The sequence below is a fragment of the Simochromis diagramma genome, unplaced genomic scaffold, assembly GCF_900408965.1.
Source record: "Simochromis diagramma unplaced genomic scaffold, fSimDia1.1 OVJJ01000802.1, whole genome shotgun sequence".
In the NCBI taxonomy this organism is placed as follows: Eukaryota; Metazoa; Chordata; class Actinopteri; order Cichliformes; family Cichlidae; genus Simochromis; species Simochromis diagramma.
In genome coordinates this window covers 24,297,505-24,323,625 of record NW_024387492.1, presented here as the reverse complement: position 1 = coordinate 24,323,625, position 26,121 = coordinate 24,297,505, and the positions used below count along the sequence as shown (strand labels likewise).

Here is a 26,121-nt window from a genome sequence, read left to right as displayed (position 1 = left end):
TACACTTTAGGAAGAAAACATAAAACATTTTTACTGTACAACATCAATTTAGAGTAAACTTTTGTTTTAGATAAATATTGAAATATATTTTGAATTAGTTAAATGTCAGAATAAAGAGAGACAGAGCTTTCTGTTTTTTATCACTTTCATCAAATGTAGGAGTACATGTACACTAAGTTTATTGTTAATTAATAAGAAACTCCAGACGATTCGATTCTGAGCTGAAGAAGCTTCTGATAGGTTAGTAGAGTCCATGTGAGTAAACTGGTGGCACAGCTGTGGATGCATATAAGGCAAAACACAGAGCCTGTTTCTGTGACATGGGAAAATCAAGAGATGTCAACCAAAACACCAGGAAAAGAACTGTGGAGCTCCATAAGTGTGGCTCAATTTTGAATACAATTTGGTGCCATTTGCAATTAAGGAATACAGACAGTTTCTCTCTTTACTCTTAAAGTTAACAAATATGTTTTTTATATTTATCAATCTAAAAAAATAAACATTTAGTCTGATTTGATGTTACAATTAAAACATGTGTTTGTGTTTTTATCTGAAGAGTAAATATCTGGTTTCAACTGTATATTTGATGATGTTGGTGTTTGGCTTGATTGTCAGCACAAAGAGGGAGAGAGAGGAGAACGAGGACAGAACAGAGATGGAACAAGAGCAGGTGAGACACACATGTTAGTCAAATGGTTGTTTACCAAAAGTATCACCGTATCACAGGTCCTCATGTATCTCGTACCTAGTGTTTCTTTTTAGGTTTGTTATTTTTCAAATTCTATATTTATTAAGTTATGCAGGCTTGTTTGCACAACAAGGCTAAATAATTATATAAACTTTTCTCAATCTAAATAGTGGACTTTGGTAGAATTAAAAAATAAGTGTAGTGCAGGTCTATGATGATTTTTAGTGCTACTATCATCTAGTTCTGATTCTGGTTCTGTCTTGGTTACTGTTGTGTCCTGTTTTAATTCTGGATCAGTTCTGGGTCTGGTTGAATTGGGGTTTAGTCCACGTGTCTTGATACAGCCCCGACTTTGTTCTGCCTTGCTGCTTAATTAAAAAACTAGTTTAAGGTGTCCTGCATATGTGATATATATTTTTCCCTATATGAAGTCATTCTTTTTTGAACAAAACTCAAAACAGAGCCTATTAATCTTTCAGTCATTTCTAACCCCCCCCCCCCCCCCCCCCAAAAAAAAAAAAAATCCCACATGCATACTACCCATTTGTACGGAAGAGGATTAGGGCCACTGGGGGGAAAAAGGAAAGAATTCTGACTTTAAAGTCAGAATTCTGAGAAAAAAGTCAGAATTCTGACTTTAATCTCAGAATTCTGAAAAAAAAAAAAGTCAGAATTCTGAGATTAAAGTCAGAATTGTTTCTTTTTTTTCCAGTGGCCCTAATCCTCTTCCGTACTTTTGGGCTAAGCCCCGGGTGTTTCAAATGTCTGGCTCCGCCTCTGCTCTGAAGTGCCTTTTTGTGTGCCGTGGTGCAACTGTAGAACCACACACAGATGCAGTATTTCAGCGCGCTTTCAATGGAGCAGCGGTAGAAGACGATTAGCAGCTCCTTCTTCAGGTCTATTTTTCTGAGGATTCTCAGAAAGTGGAGACGCTGTTGGGCCTTCTTCAAAACTGCAGAGGTGTTTGAACTCCATTGGAGGTCTGTGTCTATGTGGGCTGAGGAAAGATGAGGCCCCACTCTAACTCCCTGTACACGGTCTGACAGGAAGTCTCTGATCCAGCAGCAGGTGGTAGAAGGAAGTCCGATATCCAGCAGTTTAACTATTAGTCTGTTGTGGAGTATTGTATTTGAAAGCAGAGCTAAAGTCAACAAAGAGCAGCCTGGCATAACGCCCCTGTTATTCCGGGTGAGAGATGGGGGTGTGGAGCATTGTAGCAATGGCATCTTCAGCTTAGCTCTGTATGCGAACTGGAGCGGGTCAGGTGTCGGTGGCAGGCAGGACATGATGTGACGTCGGACCAGTTTCTCGAAGCACTTCATTATAACAGGTGTTAGAGCAACTGGTCAGTAGTTGTTGAGGCTGCTAATGTTAGTACGCTTTGGCAGTGGGACAATTGTGGCCGACTTTAGGTGTGGCGGGATGCAGGACTTGGACATTGAAGCGTTGAAGATCTTAGTGAAGACCCCAGCCAGCTGGTCTACACATTCTTTTATAATCCTTCCGGTCACCCCATCTGGACTGGCGACCTTCCTGGGGTTCACTGCCCTCAGTGTGCGCCTCACCTCATATTCCTGCACCACGAGGCTTGGGCTGCTGCTGCTGTCCGATGTTTTTGCTGCTGCTGCCTCTGGTCCCTTCACCTCAAAGCGTGCAAAGAAGTGGTTCAGCTCCTGTGCAAGCGCCGCGTTACCCTCAGTCAACATGGTATTGCAAGGTTTGTAGTTGGTTAAGTGCTGAACTCCCTGCCATACCTGTCATGAGTTGTTGTTGCTGAAGTGGTCTTCAATCCTCCTCTTGTACGCTGCCTTGGCCTCTCTGATGCCTCTTTTCAGCTCAGATCTGGCTGCACTGTACTGCATACTATCACGGGATCTGAAAGCGGCGTCACGTTGCTTCAGCAGGACCTGAACCTCTTTAGTCATCCAGGGTTCCTGGTTGGAACCCTGGATGCATTTTTTGGTGGTTATTTTGAGGAGCTGTCTGGATGAGGCTATTTGAATAACCAGGTTATTCATTGTTATCTTTTATTCTTCTATATTCTTTTATTAAGTTTTAAGTAGTATCATTTGATTAAAACGTTTATTCAATATATTACACATATAGTTTCAGTTGTGTACGTGCTGGCCTTCGGTCTGGTGGAAAGGTTACAAGGTTTAGCTGGTGAGGTGAGAGGTGAAACTGAGTGCATTTCAGGTTGACACATACACACACACACACACCCACACACAGTAGATAGGGTCATTTATAGGTGAAAGTTTAATTATATTTTGCTTGTGACTGCAAAATTGTGCCTGCAAAAGAACAGTTTGTTGCAGAATGTGTGCCTGATGTTCCAGATGATAAGCGGGCGTCCGGCAGCGACAGGAAGCACCTGCCGTGGAGACAGAGACAATGTTCTTTTTTAACTGTGTCACAAGTTGTCAACAGAACATTTGTGGTTTTGAAACTTATGCATGTGATGACGCATGAGGGGCGTTATAAATTTCCCTGATGATATAAAACAACTGATTGAGTATTGTTCGAGTGAGATTGATGCTGTCTGCGTACAGTGTTCATCTCCCACACGTGTGTTCATTAAAATCATCGTTTGACTCCACCCGGCCAGATCAGTGTTGTTATTTGGATTACCTCCTGTATCCCTCCTCAATATTTGAACCCTTAACAATCTTAATTGCACTTTGGGGATAAATAAAGTCTCTCTGACTCTGACTCTGATTAGAAAGAAGGAACTTGACTTATTGATGAATGGAAAAGCTACTGTAGGTGTTTAGTGGTTAGACGCCGATTGACTCCGGGCAGAGAAGAACCCCAGCTGAGAAGGGGAGACTAGACACTGCTGGTGGAGTTGAGGGTGGTTTGAATGGAGCTTGAGTGCTGAGATTCGGAGATGGGGAGCAGGTGGGTTGCACAAAGGAGTCTGCGAAGGAGAAAGACAGATGCAAATGAAATTTAAAGTACGAGGCATGAATGTTGATTGGCCTGGAGAAGGGCGGGAGAAAGTGATTGGACTAGACCGGTGATGACACCTTTTCTACTGTAACATTTACAACCACAAAGTTAGTTTCAGGTATGACATTAATACCATATAAAGTACTGTTGAAACACTATTATATACAGTAAATGCCTCCTGTAACTTGACTCTTATGGTTTTGGGAGGTGTTTGTTCATCTGTCTGTAAACCTGATAAACTGCATTCTGCCAAGGTAACAGCATTGGCATCATCAGCTTGCAGTCAGGTGAGATGTACAGGTTCCTTGTTTATGAGTCAGATAAAACACAGACACACCTGAGCGAGGACGTCCAATCTCTTCCTCATACTTTCTTTCCATCATTTTAAGGCGAAACAACAGTGACAGGTGAGTGAGAACAAAATCAGCAGTTTTTATTCCTTGGTATTTGTTTTTCTCATTTCTGACAAAATTAAAATTGCAGGGTACAAATGTTTATGTAATTAATTTATAACGGATTTTTTTTTTGGGGGGGGGTTAGAAATGACTGAAAGATTAATAGGCTCTGTTTTGAGTTTTGTTCAAAAAAGAATGACTTCATATAGGGAAAAATATATATCACATATGCAGGACACCTTAAACTAGTTTTTTAATTAAGCAGCAAGGCAGAACAAAGTCGGGGCTGTATCAAGACACGTGGACTAAACCCCAATTCAACCAGACCCAGAACTGATCCAGAATTAAAACAGGACTACAACAGTAACCAAGACAGAACCAGAATCAGAACTAGATGATAGTAGCACTAAAAATCATCATAGACCTGCACTACACTTATTTTTTAATTCTACCAAAGTCCACTATTTAGATTGAGAAAAGTTTATATAATTATTTAGCCTTGTTGTGCAAACAAGCCTGCATAACTTAATAAATATAGAATTTGAAAAATAACAAACCTAAAAAGAAACACTAGGTACGAGATACATGAGGACCTGTGATACGGTGATACTTTTGGTAAACAACCATTTGACTAACATGTGTGTCTCACCTGCTCTTGTTCCATCTCTGTTCTGTCCTCGTTCTCCTCTCTCTCCCTCTTTGTGCTGACAATCAAGCCAAACACCAACATCATCAAATATACAGTTGAAACCAGATATTTACTCTTCAGATAAAAACACAAACACATGTTTTAATTGTAACATCAAATCAGACTAAATGTTTATTTTTTTTAGATTGATAAATATAAGAAACATATTTGTTAACTTTAAGAGTAAAGAGAGAAACTGTCTGTATTCCTTAATTGCAAATGGCACCAAATTGTATTCAAAATTGAGCCACACTTATGGAGCTCCACAGTTCTTTTCCTGGTGTTTTGGTTGACATCTCTTGATTTTCCCATGTCACAGAAACAGGCTCTGTGTTTTGCCTTATATGCATCCACAGCTGTGCCACCAGTTTACTCACATGGACTCTACTAACCTATCAGAAGCTTCTTCAGCTCAGAATGGAATCGTCTGGAGTTTCTTATTAATTAACAATAAACTTAGTGTACATGTACTCCTACATTTGATGAAAGTGATAAAAAACAGAAAGCTCTGTCTCTCTTTATTCTGACATTTAACTAATTCAAAATATATTTCAATATTTATCTAAAACAAAAGTTTACTCTAAATTGATGTTGTACAGTAAAAATGTTTTATGTTTTCTTCCTAAAGTGTATGTAAATATCTGGTTACAAATGTGAATATCCTGCTGTGTACTCAAATCCCTCTTGTTTTGCATAGAAATATACTGAACAACATACAAAGCATAATATATAAAATAACATTTACCTGAGTTTTTTTCTTTGAAAGAAGCCTCTAATGTCCATTCTTATATTTCAGTACATAACTGAAACCGATTTAGTCGGGGAGGGTAAGAACTGAAAATATGAAATAAACACACGTAAGCTAAGACTCTCTAAAAAAATAGCATTTGTTCGGCTTTTCATTTCGCCATTTGTTGATTCACTTGAAGAGCAAGTAACGTAATATTGGTCAAGTGATCAGTTTGATATCAATCTTTCGTGATGCACCGTCATATTTACATTATTTGTACGGTATGAATGATTTGCTTTGGTACCTGGTCAAACTTAAGCTCTCCTTAGTATGGCTGGCTCCGTTTCTCCAACAGCGGACTCACAGGCAGCAGCTGCCCCGCCCCCTCGCTTAGTCGCTTAGTGTCTGAGCTCGGATCATACCAATATCAGGGGGGATTCACGCACAGTCGTAAATTCCCACAGTGTGCACTATGTGCTTCGAATATTGTGTGTACTTTTTGTTTTATGCAGTTGTCAGCCAGGCATCTAACTATGAAAAAATTACACTCCAAAAGACCCCGGGCTTCTGACAAAACAACCCGGGCTTAAGCCCAGTAAGCCACCCCCACGCTCCGCCCCTGGTCACCTGTACACCTTGAACAGTTATCTTTCAAGGTGCACACACAATAACTACAATTGTAGTTGTAAACCAAGAGATCAAGATCAGAACTAGTGATGGGAAGTTTGGCTCTTTTCAGAGAGACAACTCTTGTGGCACGACTCCCAAGGAAGAGCTGGCTCTTTTGGCTCCCAAATGGCTTCTAATTTATTATCTTCAACAGCCTAATATTTTAGCCTTACTTGGCAAATACGAATGCTTCGTGTGTTGATAAACCATTTTGTATTTAGTGTTTTTATGAGCAGCCTTATAACTGCCTAATTTTGTGTATTTCTTCCGTTTTAAAAGCAGGCATTCTTACTTAATTTTAATATTTTAATCAAATGTTTAATTTTAATTTGACACAAAAACAAATGAACAAAACTCTGTAAACAAATCCACAGAGCAGGAACAGAACCAAACTCAGTAACCAAACAGTATGTCTGGAGAACAGTTTCTCCTCTGAGTTATTATCTTTTCTGTTTTTGAGAAGACTCTTTCCGAAGGTGCAGCTGTAATGCATAGTCTCCCCTCCATCACCTTCACCAGGTGTGGAAAAACTGTGACCTTGGCCTGCCACCAGCTCAAGGGGTCTTCTCCATGTTGGAGAGATAACATCTCATCTCTCAAGATAACATTGCATCTCCAGTAGAGCATCAGCTTTTTGCAGCATCTCCTGTAGCTCTTTCGTCAAAGAGTCTCCACACAACAGAAGTTTGTGGCTCCTCCTCCAATTGGCCCTCTAATGATGGAGCTGGGTGGCTGCTGGGGGTGCATTTTGCTGCTGAGGCAGTTATTCTCTGAAGTGCTTCATCAACAGCTCTGTTGTCACTTAATTAAGGCTTTTTAAACCTGCGATCCAGTAATGCAATTTCTGAGAGGGTAGTGTGGAACTCCATATGCAGAAATGTTTGGTCCATGGCTGAATAAAGAGGTGCAACCAATTCCAACCAATCATGCTGTGTGTGATGTATGTGGGAGGACAGTTAAGTACTGTGGCAACACAATAAACCTTGTTTAAAAAAATTGGGGAGCCGGCTCTCACTTGATGGAAGTTGGCTCTTAGAGTCGATGCTTTTGCGCATGACACATCACTATTCAGAACTAATCTTATCTGTTCCACGGTCTAAATTTGGTAGGGACAGAGCCTTTCTGTGGCAAGTCCCAGACTCTGGAGTAGTCGGCCTCTAAATATTAGGTCTGCACAAATGCTGGAACATTTTCAGTCTTTACTGAAGACAAATTCTTTTGACTGGCTTTTAGCACACATCGATCCATTTTGGTTTTAACAGGCTTCATTGTTGTTTTTGTTTTTATTGTGTTATTCTCTCTCACTTACATTTTATTGCATCATTGTTGTGCATTTTACTTATTACTTACATTTTAGTTTGTAAAGCACTTTTTGCAGCATGAGATGTTTGAAATGTGCAATACAAATAAACTTGACATTGACCTTGACAATAACTACCGTAACTACAGTTATTGTGTTCCAGTGAGTCCTGTAGACTGACAGAGTTCAATTCAATTCAATTCAATTCAATTTTATTTATATAGCGCCAAATCACAACACAAGTCGCCTCAAGGCGCTTCATAGATACAGAGAAAAAAAACCCAACAATCATATGACCCCCTATGAGCAAGCACTTTGGCAACAGTGGGAAGGAAAAACTCCCTTTTAACAGGAAGAAACCTCCGGCAGAACCAGGCTCAGGGAGGGGCGGCCATCTGCTGCAACCGGTTGGGGTGAGAGAAGGAAAACAGGATAAAAGACATGCTGTGGAAGAGAGACAGAGGTTAATAACAGATATGATTCAATGCAGAGAGGTCTGTTAACACATAGTGAGTGAGAAAGGTGACTGGAAAGGAAAAACTCAATGCATCATGGGAATCCCCCGGCAGCCTATGTCTATTGCAGCATAACTAAGGGAGGATTCAGGGTCACCTGATCCAGCCCTAACTATATGATTTAATGCGAGAGGTGTATGAACACATGAGTGACGTGAGTTAAGAAGAAACACCCAGTGCATCATGGGAATCCCCCAGCTACCTTCACCTATTGCAGCATAACTAAGGGAGGATTCAGGGTCACCTGATCCAGCCCTAACTATATGCTTTAGCAAAAAGGAAAGTTTTAAGCCTAATCTTAAAAGTAGAGATAGTGTCTGTCTCCCGAATCCAAACTGGAAGCTGGTTCCACAGAAGAGGGGCCTGAAAACTGAAGGCTCTCCCTCCCATTCTACTTTTAAATACTCTAGGAACAACAAGTAGGCCTGCAGAGCGAGAGCAAAGTGCTCTAATAGGGTGATATGGTACTACAAGGTCATTGAGATAAGATGGGGCCTGATTATTTAAGACCTTGTATGTGAGGAGCAGGATTTTGAATTCAATTCTGGATTTAACAGGAAGCCAATGAAGGGAAGCCAAAACAGGAGAAATATGCTCTCTCTTTCTAGTCCCTGTCAGGACTCTTGCTGCAGCATTTTGGATTAGCTGAAGGCTTTTCAGTGAGTTTTTTGGACATCCTGATAATAATGAATTACAGTAGTCCAGCCTGGAAGTAATAAATGCATGAACTAGTTTTTCAGCGTCACTCTGAGACAGGATATTTCTAATTTTAGAGATGTTGCGCAAATGGAAGAACGCAGTCTTACATATTTGTTTAATATGTGCATTGAAGGACATGTCCTGGTCAAAAATGACTCCAAGGTTCCTCACAGTGTTACTGGAGGCCAAGGTAATGCCATCCAGAGGAAGAATCTGGTTACATACCATATTTCTAGGCTTTTCAGGGCCGAGTACAATAACCTCAGTTTTATCTGAATTAAGAAGCAGAAAGTTAGCGGCCATCCAGGTCTTTATGTCTTTAAGACATTCCTGCAGTTTAACTAATTGGTGTGTGTTATCTGGCTTCATGGACAGATAGAGCTGGGTGTCATCTGCATAGCAGTGAAAATGTATGCTATGTCTTCTAATGATACTGCCTAAGGGAAGCATGTATAATGTAAACAGAATTGGTCCTAGCACTGAACCCTGTGGAACTCCATAATTAACCTCAGTGTGTGAAGAGGACTCTCCATTTACATGAACAAACTGCAGTCTATTAGATAGATATGATACAAACCACTGCAGTGCAGTACCTGTAATACCTACAGCATGTTCTAATCGCTCTAATAGGATATTATGGTCGACAGTATCGAATGCTGCACTAAGGTCTAGCAGGGCAAGCACAGAGATGAGTCCACTGTCAGAGGCCATAAGAAGATCATTTGTAACCTTCACTAAAGCTGTTTCTGTGCTGTGATGAGCTCTGAAACCTGACTGAAACTCTTCAAATAAACCATTCCTCTGCAGATGATCTGTTAGCTGTTTGACAACTACTCTTTCAAGGATTTTTGATATGAAAGGAAGGTTGGAGATTGGCCTATAATTAGCTAAGACTAGCTAAGAGTTACAGAGTTTGTCTCTCAGCTGGTTCTTTGGATGCTTTTAACCCCAGTAAGGACTCAAGACTCTCAGTGTTGGTAGTGAAATTTGTTTCTTTGATAATTGTGTGTTTTTACAGTCCATTCCACCCCTCTCCTTGGCAGCGGCGCCACGGACTACACCTCCGTCACAGTGTTGTTCTGCGTTCATCTGCGACCCAGACTACAAATCTCTCTGTAAGTCTCTCAGACTGATAGATGTCAGTGACTTTGTTTCTCAGCTCTTCCTTTAGTTGGTGGTGTGATGTGCTGCAGTTTGAGATCTGCTCCACTTTGTTACACAGCCTGAAAGTTACATGTCTGGAAGTAGTCAGGCCTGGGTGTGACAGTGAAAGTCAGCTTTCAAAAGGTTGCGGTTAATCACAGTTAACTCCTGATTTACCAGCTCTGCATGTGAGGACCCAGGAGAGCTCTCTCCATCTCTCTGCTGTCCAAACTTAGCCCAACATTACTCAGGTTGAGCCTTCACAATGAAACCAAAACAGACCAATCAAAACACAAAGAGTAAATTTCCTGCACTAAAAGCCAGCAACCGAGACAGTTTTCTTATGCTGTGTTATTCCATCCATTTTCTTCCGCTTATCCTGTGCCAGGTCACTGTGGCAGCAGCCTAAGCAGAGAAGCCCAGACCTCCCTCTCCCCGACCACCTCCTCCAGCTTGTCTGAAGGGAACACCAAGGTGTTTCCAGGCCAGCTGAGAGATATAATCTCTCCAGTGTGTCCTGGGTCTGCCCCGGGGCCTCCTCTCAGTGGGACTTGCCCAGAACACCTTACCCGTACAATGATTGTATTAGTAGGGTGGCTGCAGCTCAGGTGTCAGAGCAGGTCACTTACTAAACGGAAGGTTGGTAGTTTAATCCCATTCTGCTCCAGTCTGCATGCCAAATATCCTTGGGCAAGATACTAACCCCATGTTGCTCTCCGATGCATTCATCAGAATACGAATGCATGTGAGTGTTAAATAGGATTGAATGGCCTCTAGCAATGGGCCAGAAACCCCATATTCCTGAAGCACCTCCCACACTCCGAAGGACAGTATTAAATGCCTTCTCCAAGTCCACAAAACACATGTAGACTAGTTGGGCAAACTCCCATGCACCCTCAAGTATCCAGTGTTCAGTGTTTCACGACCAGGACAAAAACAGCATTGTTCCTCTTTTAACCGAGGTTCGACTAACGGACGGACTCTCCTTTCCAGCATCCTGGCATAGACTTTTCCAGGGAGGCTGAGGGGTGTGATCCCCCTATAGTTGAAACACACCCTCTGGTCCCCCTTCTTAAAGATGGGAATCACCACCCCTGTCTGCCAATCCAGAGGTACTGCCCGTGCTCTCTCCGCAACACTGCAGAGAAGTGTCAACCAAGACAGCCCTACAACATCCAGAGCCTTCAAGAACTCAGGGCAGACCTCATCCACCCCAGAGCCTCTGCCACCAAGGAGTTATTTAACTGCCTCAGTCACCTCAACCCACAGCATGTCTTTATCCTGTTTTCCTTCTCTCACCCCAACCGGTCGCAGCAGATGGTCGACCCCTCCCTGAGCCTGGCTCTGCCAGAGGTTTCTTCCTGTTAAAAGGGAGTTTTTCCTTCCCACTGTCATGCTTGCTCATAGGGGGGTCATATGATTGTTGGGTTTTTCTCTGTATCTATTATTGTACGATCTACTGTACAGTATAAAGCACCTTGAGGCGACTGTTGTTGTGATTTGGTGCTATATAAATAAAATTGAATTGAATTGACCCCAGAGATAGGTGAGCTGTCCTCTAGCCGTCCACAGGGGATTAAGGAGGTCCTCGACGTATTCCTTCTATCAGGGCCTCAGCGCCTGGCAGCTGCGTGGCACACAATGCACCCAACCCCTACGGCACCTCCTGCAGGTGGTGGGCCAGCAGGAGGATGGGCCTATGTCCCTTTTCTGGGCTGTGCCTGGCCGGGCCCCATGGACTAAGCCCTGGCCACCAAAAGCTCACCCTCGGGCAGCCTCCCCACTGTCCCTGATCCCTGGGACACACAAACCCCTCCAAAATGATAAGGTAGTGATTTGCGGAGAGGTGCTGTATGTAATGTGTAATTTTAAATGTATTAAATGTCATTTTTACCTTCCAGTGTAAAGCATCTTGAGGTATCTGTTGTTGTGATTCAGAGCTATATGAATAAAAGTGAATCGAATTTGTCAATCTTCTTTTGACTGATTTATGAAATATTCCAACAAAACATAATAAAATATTACTGAAATATTTTACTTTACATGAAAGTTTACTGTTACAGATTTATTGAGACCATCTAGTGTATGTGAGTTCCATTTATACTCTTTGCATGCTAACTGATAGGTTTTTGTGCTGCAGACTGAACCTGGACTAGGAGACTAAGAATCAGGCCAACAGCTTCTCAGCTGAAGGATGCAGAGAGGACACTTTCCATCAGGACAAACCCGGATCAGAGAACGCGTGACTCCAGTCTCTCTTTGAAACTATGGCCGCTGCAGAGCCCTCAGCTGACTCTGAACATGAGTATTTATGTTTAGCTCATCTGAACATATGCGGTCTTAGGAATAAGCTTCTTGACGTTGAGAAAATATTAACAGATTATAAAATCCATGTGCTGGCCCTGACTGAAACTCGTTTAGACAACAACGTTAAAGACTCTGAACTACATATAAAGAATTTCAATTTTTACAGGAAGGATAGAAAGAGGAATGGAGGTGGTGTCTGTTTCTATATTCACGAACACATGACAGTTATTCAGCAGTATGACTTGGATCACAAAGATCTCGAGATGATCTGGGTTGAGATTTACCTGCCAGATACCAGACAAGTGTTAGTGGGATGTTGTTACAGACCACCAAGCAGCAAAATAGAATATTTTAATAAAATCTGCAGAAAAATAGAAATGGTGTCAAATGAAAACAAAGACATTTTCCTTCTGGGAGACTTTAACATTGACTGGTTGAAAGAGTCTACAAAAAAGACGAGGATTGATTTTGTCTCTTCTGTGTGTGGACTGACCCAGATCGTAAAAAAGCCTGCACGTGACAAATTCACGATCCACATCAAAATATATTGATCACATCTACACAAATATTCCAGCGCTCTGCTCAGAACCAGACGGTCACCAAGTTAAATCAATCAGTAATCATAAGCTCATCACTGCCACTGTACGAAGAAGAGTCCCCAGAAGCAGAAACTCAGAAACAGATCCCCTCAGTGAACCCTTAAAGTCTCCTCCTGTTCTTTCTGAAGTGTCTCCATCAGAGTTTCTTATTAAAAAGAAGATCATGGAAAACAAACACTGTTCTCTCGAGTTTAGGAAAGTTGAGGATAAGGAAGTTGAGAGGTTGATGTCCCACGTTGATGCTTATGTTCTACAAACTGCAGCTCCATCCATCTCTGCTCCCATATGTCACATCCTGAACTCGTGCATCCACCGCAGCGAGTTTCCATCAGAGAATCTTGAGAGCTGCGTATTCCGTCCTGATCCGATCCTGGAGAAAGTACTCCTCCAGCAGATGCAGGGGTACTTTAATAACAATGAACTTTTCACTCATCATCAAACTCTTGGTGACATAACCGATCAGTGGCTCACAGAACTGAAAAAAAAAAGAAAAGTCGGAGTTGTATTCATAGATTTCAGTCCGTCCTCTGATGTCATCAGTCCTGATCTGCTACTTCACAAACTGAAGTCTTACTGTTTCTCAGATTCGGCCATTTCTATGATGAGAAGTTTTCTCTCTGATGGAAACAGCTGCTCATGTCGCTGGAAAGACACTCACTGTGAGCTGCCACAAGGAAGCTGCATGACTCACTTCCTGTTCTCTGTTTATACAAATGATCTGAAAGTTGCTTTAAAAAGTGCTCAGGTAGTTGTGATTGGCAGTCAGCTGATGATGTATCACTCAGAAAAAAAGCACCAGGATTTACAGGAATTGTTGAGAGATGAATCAGAAATTGTGCGTGGCTGGCTCAGAGAAAACAGCATGGTTTTAAAGACGTTCACATCAACAGTAATCAGAACCACGACGCAGGTGAAGAAAATACAAACACTCCTCAGAGCCACACTCAGTGTAAATGTGCAAGAGTTTAACTGGATCGGAATATTAGGAGTTTTACTGCACGATGCTCCTCATCTGGTTTGGACATCTTAATGAAATCCTTCCGAAAGAAAAGCTTTGGTTTGAAAAGGAAGTGCTGTACAGTTTGCTCCTCCCCCTTTTCAATGTAAATATTTATTCTCTCATTTGAGTTTCTTCAGAAGTGGAGAATTTTGTACTCTACCAGTCTGCACCCTGGAAGTCTGTCTGGTGAGATATTTAATTATAGAGGTGATTTATTAGATTATTAAGAATGAGAAAATATTGAAAGGTTGTTGACTTTAGAAGCCAGTGTGTTTTAACTACTCTCTTCATATTTTAATGGTCATTTTATCACTTAATGTGCTTTTCTGTGGTTACATAATTTTATCACTTTCTTTATTTGTGCGCTTCGAAGAAGCAGTGACCAGCAGTGTGTGTGTATGTGTGTGTGTGAGTGTCTGTGTGTGTGTGTGTGTGTGCACAGAGAATGAAACAAAATAGGAAAATGGACATTTTGGGATGGATGTGATTTTTACTGCAGTAGTCTGTTAGGGTCAGGGGTCACTGCCTCTGTTGAATCATGTTCCTTGTTTTTGTAAAAAAAATATGTGCTCATAAAAATAAAAATAAAAACAACTCCTCAAGGCTTCTTCTTTTTATTCTTGTGGGTCTTCACCTTACAATTTAAACCGTCTAGGCATTATATCAATAAAATTTAATTCTTCTTCTCCCAGCCGTTCACTCCAGTCCTCTACGTCTCCTCCTTCATCCATGAACCTTCTCTAAGCTCTTCCTCTTCTCCTCTTGCCTGCAGCACCATCTTCATCCTCCACCCTCGCTCTTCTGCAAGTGCTCAGAGCATCCTGCTCACTGAAAATCTGAACACCAGACTGTGTTGAAGAATGAAGATTTGTACAAACTTTATTTTTGCCTCATGTGCTGTATTTACATGATGTTAGCATGTTTCAATAAACCACTGCACCTATTTCCCGCTCAACACTTTTGCATAGTACTGTATATCCATTAGTCAGATTCATGGTCCCTGGGTATAACATGGAAGTACTCAGTAGAGAAGTGAAAACTGGAGATCAGCCTTCTGTTACTACAGTAACCTCACAGCAGCCCCGTTATTGGTCACATGATGTCATTAAAATGCTCCAAAGGCCAATAGCACAAACAGGGTCCAGAGGTCCAGTTCAGCTGAAGCTAGCAGACAGATAGCAGCTACAGCTGCCTGTGTCACCATCCACGTGTCAGTCACAGAGGCCACGCCCCTAATAATGAAAAACAGTCAGAGGTTTTACAGAGAGGTGGAGGAGGCGGTGTTTTTGATTAGAGGGCAGGTTGTAAATAAATTTAAACCTGTTCATTTATTAGTGACTTTATGTTGTTTTCATGTTTAGAGTGAAATCAAACTTTGGCTGTCACAGCTTTATTTTACAGAAGTAAACAAACCCATTCATTCTTTCACATCCGAAGCGTGTAAGGTGTTTTTAAATGTATGTGCTTTAAATGATCGTGGAATCACTGAAGCCAGCGGAGATGATCTAACTAAAACATGGAAAAGAAACCAAAACCAGAGACTGAAAATCCAGAAATATCAGAGTCAAATGTGACGTGAATCCAGTGTGAACACATGTCACATGTGTCTGAGCTACACCACCTCCACCATTCACAGCAGCTTCGTGAGCCAACACGAAGGTGGAGGAGGGGCTACTATAATTGACTGCGGGAGTAAGAACAACTGAGCACAGCTTTTTAATGAATTGATGAGGCAGCTAACTCCCAACCCCTGACCCCTCCTGACGGTGCCGTTCTGCTGCCACTCGTGAGCACTGTGTGTAGGAGCATACCACAGCTGGAGCTGTGTGTCAGGCCCAGATGTTTCCGGTTAATGTCTTTAAATCTCAAACAGACGGGGAAAGAAGGAGGCGCAATCATAATTGGACATTTCAGACTCATTCAAAGGACAAATGTCCTGGAGAATCATTGGAGGTGGGGGTCAGGGTGTTGACTGGAAGGTGGAAGATGATTAAAGTTGACCTTGAGCCTGAGGGAGAGAAAACTAAGATGGATGGATGAGAACTAATGACAGAGGACCAGACAAAAGGAAATCAATAACCAGCAGATCAATAGCAACTTAATTTTTTAAAAGCCCTGAAGGTCTGAGGTCATCTGGGTGTCACAGTTTGTACACTGTCCACTTCTTACTGGCCAGAGTTGCAGCGAATGGTATGGGTCGACCCCACAGACGGAGGCGGCTGATTCCTCCGTCCGGAGCGATGATAAGTCGGACGTGGGTGACAGGATGGCTCAGTTTCAGCTCCATCTTGCCGTAGTGATGAATGTGATGAGGGCGGAGCTGCAGAGAGGTAGGAGGCGGTGAGGAAGAGGATGAGAGGGTGAAAATGATTTAACAGGTGACAAAGGTTACCTTCTGAGGAGGGAGAAGGACCCTCCATTTCCCAGAATTCCACCTACTGCTGATACACTGAGCCTTCTCCTCAGGGGTCAAAGTGCATGCCTCGATCCTGCATGAGTCTGGGAAGTTTCCTGGAGAGGAAAGTGTCAGGCTGAAGAGCTAAGTTTGTTTTTAGAGGAAAGAAAAGCAGCACTGACGTGTCTCCACCTTTGAAGTGGTTGGTGTCGACCTCAACCCTGCTGATCAGTCCGGGATGACCGAGACAAAACACCGCCCACTCCCAGCCGGGAACCTGCAGGATCCCACGCTGGTCTGCCTGCAAGATTTGCAGCAGGGAAGCATTTAACCCACATCTATAAGGTAATAATATTTATGTTCACGGTTGGAGATACAAGAAGTTAATAATATTATAGCGTTATAGTACAATGAATTATGACACTGAGGACAGCTTGAAAAGAAAGTGGAAACCTTTCTAATGAAATGAAACATTTTAGAGAGAGAGAGGACTCTCTGACAAGCAAGGAAACTGTTGGTAGTAAATGAAGTCAATCAGAAATTGATGTTTTTCACTGTGTAGACACTGCTGGAGGACATTTTGACCTTTTTGCTATGTGAAGAGTTTTTATAAAGGTACATGTCAGGAGAGTGCACCACTTTTACTTCTGTTGGATTTAACCTTTATAAACGTGTAAAGGTTAGAAACTTTAAAGACTTTTCCTTATTTCCTCTCATGTTCCTCCAGTTCAGTGGTTTCACACAGTTTTTTCTGCTCTTGGATCTTTATGATGTCGGAGAAACATGCTGTCAAAAATCCTTTGGGCCGGCCAATCAGAATAAAGCTGGCTGTGAATCATGTACAGCTGCTTTAACGTATAGAGCCGGAGATGTGACATTAGTGTTGTCAGCGTGCACACCTGCAGTTTTTTGGGTCGGTCCAGTCTGCGGGCCGTTTCCCATCCATCGGCCATGTTGGCAGCTCGACCAAGTCCTGCAAACACAGCACACCAGTTTGACCAGAGCTCCCAGCTCACTCACAACAGAGACATTCAACGCAATATTATCAATATATATATTATATTGAAATACAGCTTATTGTACTATCTGATGTTAACCAATCATATTGCGTGGATGCCCAAAGTGGGCATCACTGTAGCCGAGGCAGACTCCTCCATTGGTCAGAGCCACTAGGTCAACATCCTGATTGGTGGAGACAGATGACCAGTCCCTCAGCCCAACACCGTACACCCGCAGTCTGGCTATGCCTCCATCTGAAACACAGTATATTGTAGATGCATATAAAGCTGCACAGAGCGTGTGTGTGTGTGTGTGTGTGTGTGTGTGTACCTGGGTACATGTTGAGGCGCAGGTGTGTCACTCTCCTGCTGAAGCTGACTTTGAAGTAGTTATGGCAGCAGTCCGAGTATCCAGGCTGCAGCTGCGACACACTAACCAGCTCTGGCCACACCTCTGATCCCAGCTGTCAAACACAGTAAATGACATCATTCAGTGAACATCCAGGTCAGACATGCCCACATGGCACAGGTGTTCACCTAATCAGCAGCCATACCAGGGGCGATTTTAGCCCATTTTTGAATCAATGAATCAAAGCACCCCCAAAGATTATTTACTGTTTGTGTGACACACTACTAAAAATATAAAAAGCATTCAGTACTTGTTTGAGACATAACATTTTAACAACAAAAGTATAGATAACACCCCCCAAATGGTTTGTTCCAGCTCTCCCCTCTAGCGCCCTTGCTGCCAGAGCGATGGTGGCTGAGACACAGTGGAGCGGAGGTGTAAGTGCCTGGCTTAAAACAGGACATATTAGCTGCATTTAACCTTCAGTTACTCTTTATATAGTTAGGTAGGAGTCAGACCATGTTTCTTTTTAGCTGAAAAACATTACACCAGGTAGCCTGCAGTGTTGGAAATGTGTTTTCCAACGATGTTTGCTACCCTACAATCCGTCCTGCTCTGTAGTAAAATCAGCGACATTTGACCGTCCTGTTGCTCCCATTGAAATTTATATAGCCTATTTAAAATCTAAAACTTAAAATTATCTGTAGTCTACTGTTGTTGCCACTGTCCTGTTTGAAATGGAATGAGAGAAGTTGGTTATTTTGTCATATGTGCATGTGCCAAGATTAAACCCAGGAGCAACATTCAGGTAAAAGTCTAAGATCAAATGATCCGTCAATCAAGAATAATGTTGGATCAGTGTTTCAATATTTATATCTTTTATTAGATGTTCATGTGGTTTGGTTATTTGCCTTTTGGTTGAAAGTACACTGAGAGAGGACTTTTTTTTTTATTAGTGGTCTTAATAGTATTTGTTTTTTCATATTAATGTAATTTTTTACATCTAATTGAATACAATCTATTTGTGTATGATTGTCAGTCCAAAGAGGGAGAGAAGAAAGAGGGGAACGTGAGAAGAAAGTACAAGGTCAGGAAGAACCAGGTAAGAAAACAGACAGGGAACAGTGACAGGCAAAACAGAAACTGTTAAACTGCTTGAGAGAGCTGATGACAAAAAGTGATAGACAGATTTGCCAACCTCAAGGTGAGGCGACATAGGTTAAAATAAAACAAAAAATCTGCAGAGCCTGCAGTAAAGATCTTTTCATACATTGAATACATTGTACCATAGGCAAAGTTGCCTCCATTTTTATAATTTTATTTATCAATATTTTGTACATTTGTACATTTCAAGGACTCTATTTTTGGAGTGTATTTTTATATATTTGTATTGTATTATACATACACATTAAAAGTGAATCTCTGTCCAAAAAATGCACTCTGTTTACTTCTTACTCACTATGATCATCATTCATCATTTTCCCCCAGTAATTAAGGTTAGGATTAGGGATGGGTATCGTTTAGGTTTTATCCAATGCCGGTGCCAAATCGGTACTTTTGAAACGGTGCTGGTGCTTAAACGGTGCTCGAACCGGTGCTTAAAGAATGGAGAACACAAAATTGGTCCTAAAACCTCTCATGTTCAGCTGTTGTTGTTTTGTTTTTTTTGTAAAAAGATAACAATGTTAGCCTTTTCTGCAGCTGTGGGGCATATATGGCATCACTCTTGGCTGGAAGCAGTGCTTAAACAATGGAGAAAAAAAATCAAACTTTGTCCAAAAACCTCTCATGTTTAACTGTTTTCCACTGTTTCTTTGGTCATTTTAGCCTTTTTGGCCAGGGTGAAGGGAGTATCTGCCATCAAACAAGAAGACAGCCGCATGTAGCTATGATGATGTTTGCTAGTTCACCTTACATGCATTAATGTAATAACGTGGTTAGCCTCACGCTACTCACGCAGAGAAGAACGGCTGCTGCTGCCCTCATCATTTCTGCTACACTGGCAGGGCTAGGGGCCAGGACTCTACTCTTCGGGTTTTTGGGGGATGTTGCTAACTCCAGGTCCGATAACAGGCAACCCACCCGCAGTAGATGTGCTCAGGGTGAGGTCTCGCAGCAAGCTATCAAATACGGCGCATTTCTCGGCTTTTAAAAAAACGCTATGCGTCGCCACGTGTTTCATCGGATTCGAGGTGTTACCTCCTTTGACAGTGTCAGCTTAAAGCACTTGTTGCAGGCTGCTGAGTTTGCATCTTTTGCTGTGAAGTACAGCCAGACTTTTGACCGCTTCGCCTTGGGCATTTTTAATCTGTAGCTCTGCCCTAAAAGAACGTACGTACCTGGACCCGCCTACTATCCTCGGAAACGTAAAATGATTGGCTAGAATCTAAAGTGTATCACAGCTCAGGAAAAAAAAGCACCGAAAAAAAGCACCGAAATGTGCGCTGCTTTTCGGTCTGGTTACTACCGTTTATGTCAGAACCGATACCGGTACCCATCCCTAGTTAGGATATGTATTTTTTTTTTTTATTTCAATCCATTCTTCGTTTGCAGCATTTAAATAACCTTTATCTGATTTGATGGTTTTGTTACTGACTTTTAAAATAGTGTTTTGCTTTTCTTTCTCAAAAATGGGGATTCAATTGTGTTAAAATGTACAAAACAGTGATGTCATGTTTTGTGACGAGGACCCAGGCACAGAGAGACTTGATGAATTTAAGAATCTTATGATTTAATAAAGAAATTTGCAGACTTACTCAGAGATGGTAAAATTATGATGACTGATAATGGAGACGAAGACAACAGACGATGAGGACAGGGAGGAACAGGGGTTTAAATGCACCAAGGAGACAGTCATAGAGAACTTGGGACAACTGGAGACATTTAAGGATGCGGGGACTGACAGACACGGGGAAGACGTCTCATCGTGACGAGTAAAGTCTATCTTGCCTGGCTGGGCAGCTCTCTAGGTGCTCAGCACCCCCAAAGCTCTGATCCTAGAATCGCCCCTGAGCCATACATATAGTCATGTGAAAAAGACATTCTACTCAGGTCTTTATGGTGTCCTGACGATGAATTAATGACTGATTGACGATTCGGAGCTCTCCGCTTTTCACATGGCTGCAGATAAACCGACCATAGCTGTCAATTCAGCACATCACTCTTGTTTTAAATATTTGTTTAGCTGGGGCTGACTACAGTGTCGGTGATCACATGAAGCGCCTTGAGGCGACTTTTGTTGTGATTTGGCGCTATATAAATAAAATTGAATTGAATCACATGAAGGTCAGTGTTACCTTGGCAACAGCTGCCATCTGACTATCGGAGGCAGCCATGCCAGTTCGGTCTCCTTCCAGGGTGAAAGGAGGCACCTGGTCTGGGAGAACAACAGGAAGTGTTTCATTGAAGCTATTTAGATATGGAAAAGTTTAAAGTACGTTATTGGGCAATGCGATGATGATGACGATGATGACATACCCAGACAGCCGGCCTGGATGGAGATGTAGGGTGAGTGGTTTCCTGTGAAGAAGGACGTGTCGACATCAAAGCCATGGATCAAACCTGGGACTCCCAGCTGGATAATGCACCAGTCGTGACCTTCAACCAAGCAACAAGCAAACACAATGATGATTGGTTCACTTCTCAGTAAAAAAGCAAAAAAGGAAAAGAATGGATGGATGAAACACAGACACAAATAACAGGGGGAAATGATTGAGGAAGATGAGACGGGAAATACAGAGGGAACAGTTAAACTCTAACACAATCACAGATCAAACTAAGAAAACTAAAATAAACAAAATGTTAAAAGTAAAAAAAACAAAAAACAAAACCCAAGTGTAAGAAATGTTGGAGCTGAGGCTCAGAAAACCCAGAAGAGAGTAAAAGAAAGCACCGCGTCAGAAAACGGGTACGCTTGTGAAAATTCAGGGTACTAACCAGGTGTTCTCTTCCTCCTTGTCTCCCATCCGTCCATCCACTTTCCAAACTCGGTGAAGGCAGATGTGATGAACTGTGGCGGCTCTCTCTGTACACTCAAAAAATGAATGAGGTGGATTGTTCAGTGTATATTAATTATTTATTTTCATTTTACTTAAAATATATGTTTTTGTTAAGTTAAAATATGTTTTTCTAATAAAGTCTACGTAATTGTGTCTATTATTGTCTGTACAGAATACTAATGTGTTACTTGATGGCATAACATTTAAGTTAATTAGGATCAATATACTTCGTATATCCACAAGGTGGCAGTAATGCAAAAACAGTTGTAATAAAACCGCGAAGAACAACAAGGTTTCACGGGTTGGACCTGCTCATGCGCAAGACTTCAAATTTAACTTAAAAACGTTGTTTTTGGCGGCAAGCTGCTGTTTCTTTCTTGAGATGTAAGACCACGTTTTTCTTTGACTATGTTGTGTAGTATCTACATGTTGAGCGTGGTTATATTTTGCGTTTGTCTTACAAGAGATGTTATATAGTTTGCGTGCCCCTGTGCTACATTAGTTTTACTGGGTCCTGGATAAGTTAGATATGTCTGCTTTCATCCTGCCAAGCCTTGTTATTGTAACACGGAACCGTGAGACCACTGGGCAGGTGGTGTGTATAGGTTTACATGGTAACAGATGAAGTATCCCCCTCACAGAGCAAACCTGGGCTTAAGATGAAATATAATATTACAAGGGATGAAATTTAGTGTGCCTGTTTATCTCAGGCTATTGCAAACAACTATATTAACTGCTTACATGTTAACATGATTATTTTGTGGAATGTGTAAGAAACATTTTTGTTGTTTTTTTGTTTTATTAAGGGATTAGCTACAGGGGTTATTTTTTCATTTGCTTTCTTGGGATTCCTTTACTGTAATCCGAGAGTCACAAATAGCAAGGCAAGGATAGCATGAGGTCGTGACATTTAAAATCCAAAAAGTCGAGGGCGAAAGCCACCGTGACACCATTTTTATGCTCTGTCAGTAATCTGTATTATGTAAAAATGGTCTGGTCGGAGTTATACATGTCATCATAGTTATAAATTACATTTTGTTAAATCACACACTTAAGGTTTTTTTTAATAAAATTATTCACGACATATGAGTGGACAGACAATGGAGGGCGACAGACCTGGTGATAATTGTTTCTATAGAAAGTTAGCACATGGCAGTGTCAATCTCTTGCTTTTCTTCTGAGTAGTATTTTTTTATGCAGTTGTATTTCAATCAATAATTTGCGTCTTGAAATTAAGTAATGAATTTCTTGTTTTACTTTCTAAATTGCTCCCTCCTATACTGATGTGCTGTCTGTGGTACTGCTGAGCTTGTATGTGGTATGTGAACTGTTATACTTTTCAAAAGAAAATTGTTTTAAGTTTTCTTTACTGACCCATCCCATGGCCCTGTTATTTCTTCTCCAGATCTGAACAAGTGTAAAGGTTGCGGTTCAAGGGCCTGAGGTTCCTTTCAGATCAGCTGTGATCAATATTTTTTGGATCTTGATAAATAACAATAAAAGATGTAATGGCTGCATTAGCATTTTGTGTAAATGTTTGTGTGAAATTATAGCTTTGATGAGGTCTTTCTATATTATTTTTAGTTGTAAAGTATGTATATGTGTACATATAGTATGTATATTTACAGTACAGTATGTTGTGTTTGTTCACGTGTTTTCAGGTGGAAGCAGAATTTGTGAGGATTACTACTGCTGCACTTGTTCCAAGGCTTTTTGCACAACTTGACCAAAACACTGACCAGTTCATAAAAGTCTTCAAGAAAAAAGGAGGCACTGCAGTGAAGAAAATTAGACAAACTTTGGCCCCGGCCACACAGGTGCGTTATTCTCTTGGCAGCATTATTATGGCATTATAAGATCACTTTCCAATTTAAACAGCTAGTGTATGGTAGTTGCACAGTGTTTATTGTACTTACATTTATATTAAGCAAGACAAATTTTGGTACTCAAAACTTTGGAAAATTAAAATTACCTAATCATAAGTAAAGATTGTATCCCTCAATTACAGGTTAAACCATAAGTGAATGGTTTTATGTTAAAGATCAATTTTTGAATGCAAAAAAAGATGATTTCTTTTCTTTACCTTCGTTATGGACATACAGTGGGGCAAAAAAGTATTTAGTCAGCCACCGATTGTGCAAGTTCCCCCACTTAAAATGATGACAGAGGTCAGTAATTTGCACCAGAGGTACACTTCAACTGTGAGAGACAGAATGTGAAAAAAAAATCCATGAATTCACATGGTAGGATTTGTAAAGAATTTATTCGTAAATTAGGGTGGAAAATAAGTATTTGGTCACCTCAAACAAGGAAAATCTCTGGCTCTCACAGACCTGTAACGTCTTCTGTAAGAAGCTTTTCTGTCCCCCACTCGTTACCTGTATGAATGGCACCTGTTTGAACTCATCATCTGTATAAAAGACACCTGTCCACAGCCTCAAACAGTCAGACTCGAAACTCCGCCATGGCCAAGACCAAAGAGCTTTCGAAGGACACCAGGAAAAGTATTGTAGACCTGCACCAGACTGGGAAGAGTGAATCTACAATAGGCAAGCAGCTTGGTGTGAAAAAATCAACTGTGGGAGCAATCATCAGAAAATGGAAGACATACAAGACCACTGATAATCTCCCTCGATCTGGGGCTCCACGCAAGATCTCATCCCATGGGGTCAAAATGATCATGAGAACGGTGAGCAAAGATCCCAGAACCACACGGGGGGACCTGGTGAATGACCTGCAGAGAGCTGGGACCAAAGTAACAAAGGTCACCATCAGTAACACACTACAACGGCAGGGAATCAAATCCCGCAGTGCCAGACGTGTTCCGCTGCTGAAGCCAGTGCATGTCCAGGCCCGTCTGAAGTTTGCCAGAGAGCACATGGATGATACAGCAGAGGATTGGGAGAATGCCATGTGGTCAGATGAAACCAAAGTAGAACTTTTTGGTATAAACTCAACTCGTCGTGTTTGGAGGAAGAAGAATACTGAGTTGCATCCCAAGAACACCATACCTACTGTGAAGCATGGGGGTAGTCAAGGATTGTTTTAATGCAATTGGACCTTGTTTATTGTCCATATTGAACTTTTCCTTGCTTTCTGGCTTCAGAACCTTCAGCTCTCAAACATGCTATAATTCAACCTGTTCTAAAAAAAAAGGAACCTTGATCATAGTGATTTTGCCAACTATAGGCCGATTTCTAAGCTTCCCTTCCTGGCTAAAATTCTTGAGAAGGTGGTTCTACTTCAACTGCAGACCTTCCTGGATGAGAATAATATAAATGATAAATTTCAATCGGCCTTCAAACAACATCACAGCACTGAATCAGCGCTGCTTCGTGTTTTCAATGATCTTTTACTAATGGCTGACAATGGACGCCCCTCTGTCCTAGTGCTATTGGATCTTTCATCGGCATTTGACATGGTTGACCATAACATCCTATTGGCGAGACTAGAGCACACTGTAGGCATTAAGGGCGCTGCCTTGGATTGGTTTAAATCTTACCTCTCCAATCGGCTCTCTTCGGTACATTTGGCCACATCCTCTTCTTCGGCTGTACCTGTTTGCTGTGGTGTCCCCCAGGGATCTGTGTTAGGCCCTACCCTTTTCTCATTGTACATGCTTCCCTTAAGTGCTATCTTTGAGAAATACCACATTGCTTTCCACTATTATGCGGATGATATCCAGATCTATTTTGAGTTAAACGATGATCTTGCTCTGTCTTTGAATAGCTTTCGAGAATGCATGTGTGAGGTCAAGAAATGGCTTTTGGCAAATACTCTTATCCTTAATGATAAGAAAACTGAAATTATGATTTTTGGTAGTAATGCTCTTCGTGCCAAACTTCGGGATGCCTTTGGTTTTCTCACTAGTTCTTTCTCTGACACTGTCAGGAATCTGGGTGTCTTATTTGACAGCTCATTTAAACTTGATAAACAAGTGTCTGCTGTTGTCAGATCCAGTTTTTACCAGCTTCGCCTTATTTCTAAGGCCAGGCACTATATCCCGTATAAAGACCTAGAAAAGCTCATCCACGCCTTTGTAACGTCAAGGCTTGATTACTGTAATTCACTTTATTGTGGTCTCCACTCTTCCCTTTTACATAGATTACAGACAGTTCAGAATGCTGCAGCACGCATTCTAACTAAAACCAAGAAGTTTGCCCACATTACTCCTGTCCTTGCTGATCTGCACTGGTTGCCTGTCAAATATCGTATTCAATTTAAAATTTTGTTGTTTACTTTTAAAATTACCAATAACACTGCACCAAGCTATCTTAAGGAACTTTTAAACCCATATGCTCCTGCTAGGGCTTTAAGGTCATCCTCACAGTTACTGTTGGTTCAGCCCAGATCTCGACTGAAATCTAGAGGTGACCGATCGTTTGCTCTAGTTGCACCGGAGCTGTGGAACAATCTCCCGATTGGCATCCGGGCGTCTGATTCTATTCATTCTTTTAAATCACGGCTAAAAACATATCTTTTTAAACTTGCCTTTTCTACTAGTTAAATGCTGGCTTGCTTGCAGTGACCTATTGACCTATTGTATTGTATTAAATTCTCTGCTATCTTTCCATTATTGGTGTCTTTTATCATGGTGGTACAGTCTTACCTTGCTATAACCTATGTGCTGCAGTTTACTCTTATTGGTGGCTTTTATCTGTGAACATAATCCGTTACTTTTATGTATTTGATGTTA

General features: G+C 41.5%; 1 protein-coding gene and 1 long non-coding RNA gene across 2 annotated transcripts in view; one reads left to right on the top strand and one right to left on the bottom strand.

Annotated features, from left to right (window-relative positions):
• The first annotated feature begins 2,628 nt into the window (after positions 1-2,628).
• LOC120725486 lies at positions 2,629-14,287 on the top strand. The gene is made up of 3 exons (XR_005694119.1): positions 2,629-4,047; positions 9,655-9,751; positions 11,920-14,287. It is a non-coding gene; the product is annotated as an uncharacterized LOC120725486 (long non-coding RNA).
• Positions 14,288-14,383: 96 nt separating this feature from the next.
• allc (allantoicase) overlaps positions 14,384-26,121 on the bottom strand; it is a 28,121-nt gene continuing 16,383 nt past the window's right edge. The window contains exons 3-11 of the mRNA XM_040018441.1: positions 21,364-21,451; positions 20,905-21,024; positions 20,724-20,803; positions 17,410-17,542; positions 17,178-17,333; positions 16,980-17,053; positions 16,273-16,381; positions 16,078-16,196; positions 14,384-16,005 (exon numbers count right to left, since the gene is read on the bottom strand). Of these exons, the coding sequence (XP_039874375.1) occupies positions 15,826-16,005; positions 16,078-16,196; positions 16,273-16,381; positions 16,980-17,053; positions 17,178-17,333; positions 17,410-17,542; positions 20,724-20,803; positions 20,905-21,024; positions 21,364-21,451 (1,059 nt within the window). The 3' untranslated portion in view covers positions 14,384-15,825. The remainder of the gene's footprint in view (positions 16,006-16,077; positions 16,197-16,272; positions 16,382-16,979; positions 17,054-17,177; positions 17,334-17,409; positions 17,543-20,723; positions 20,804-20,904; positions 21,025-21,363; positions 21,452-26,121) is intronic.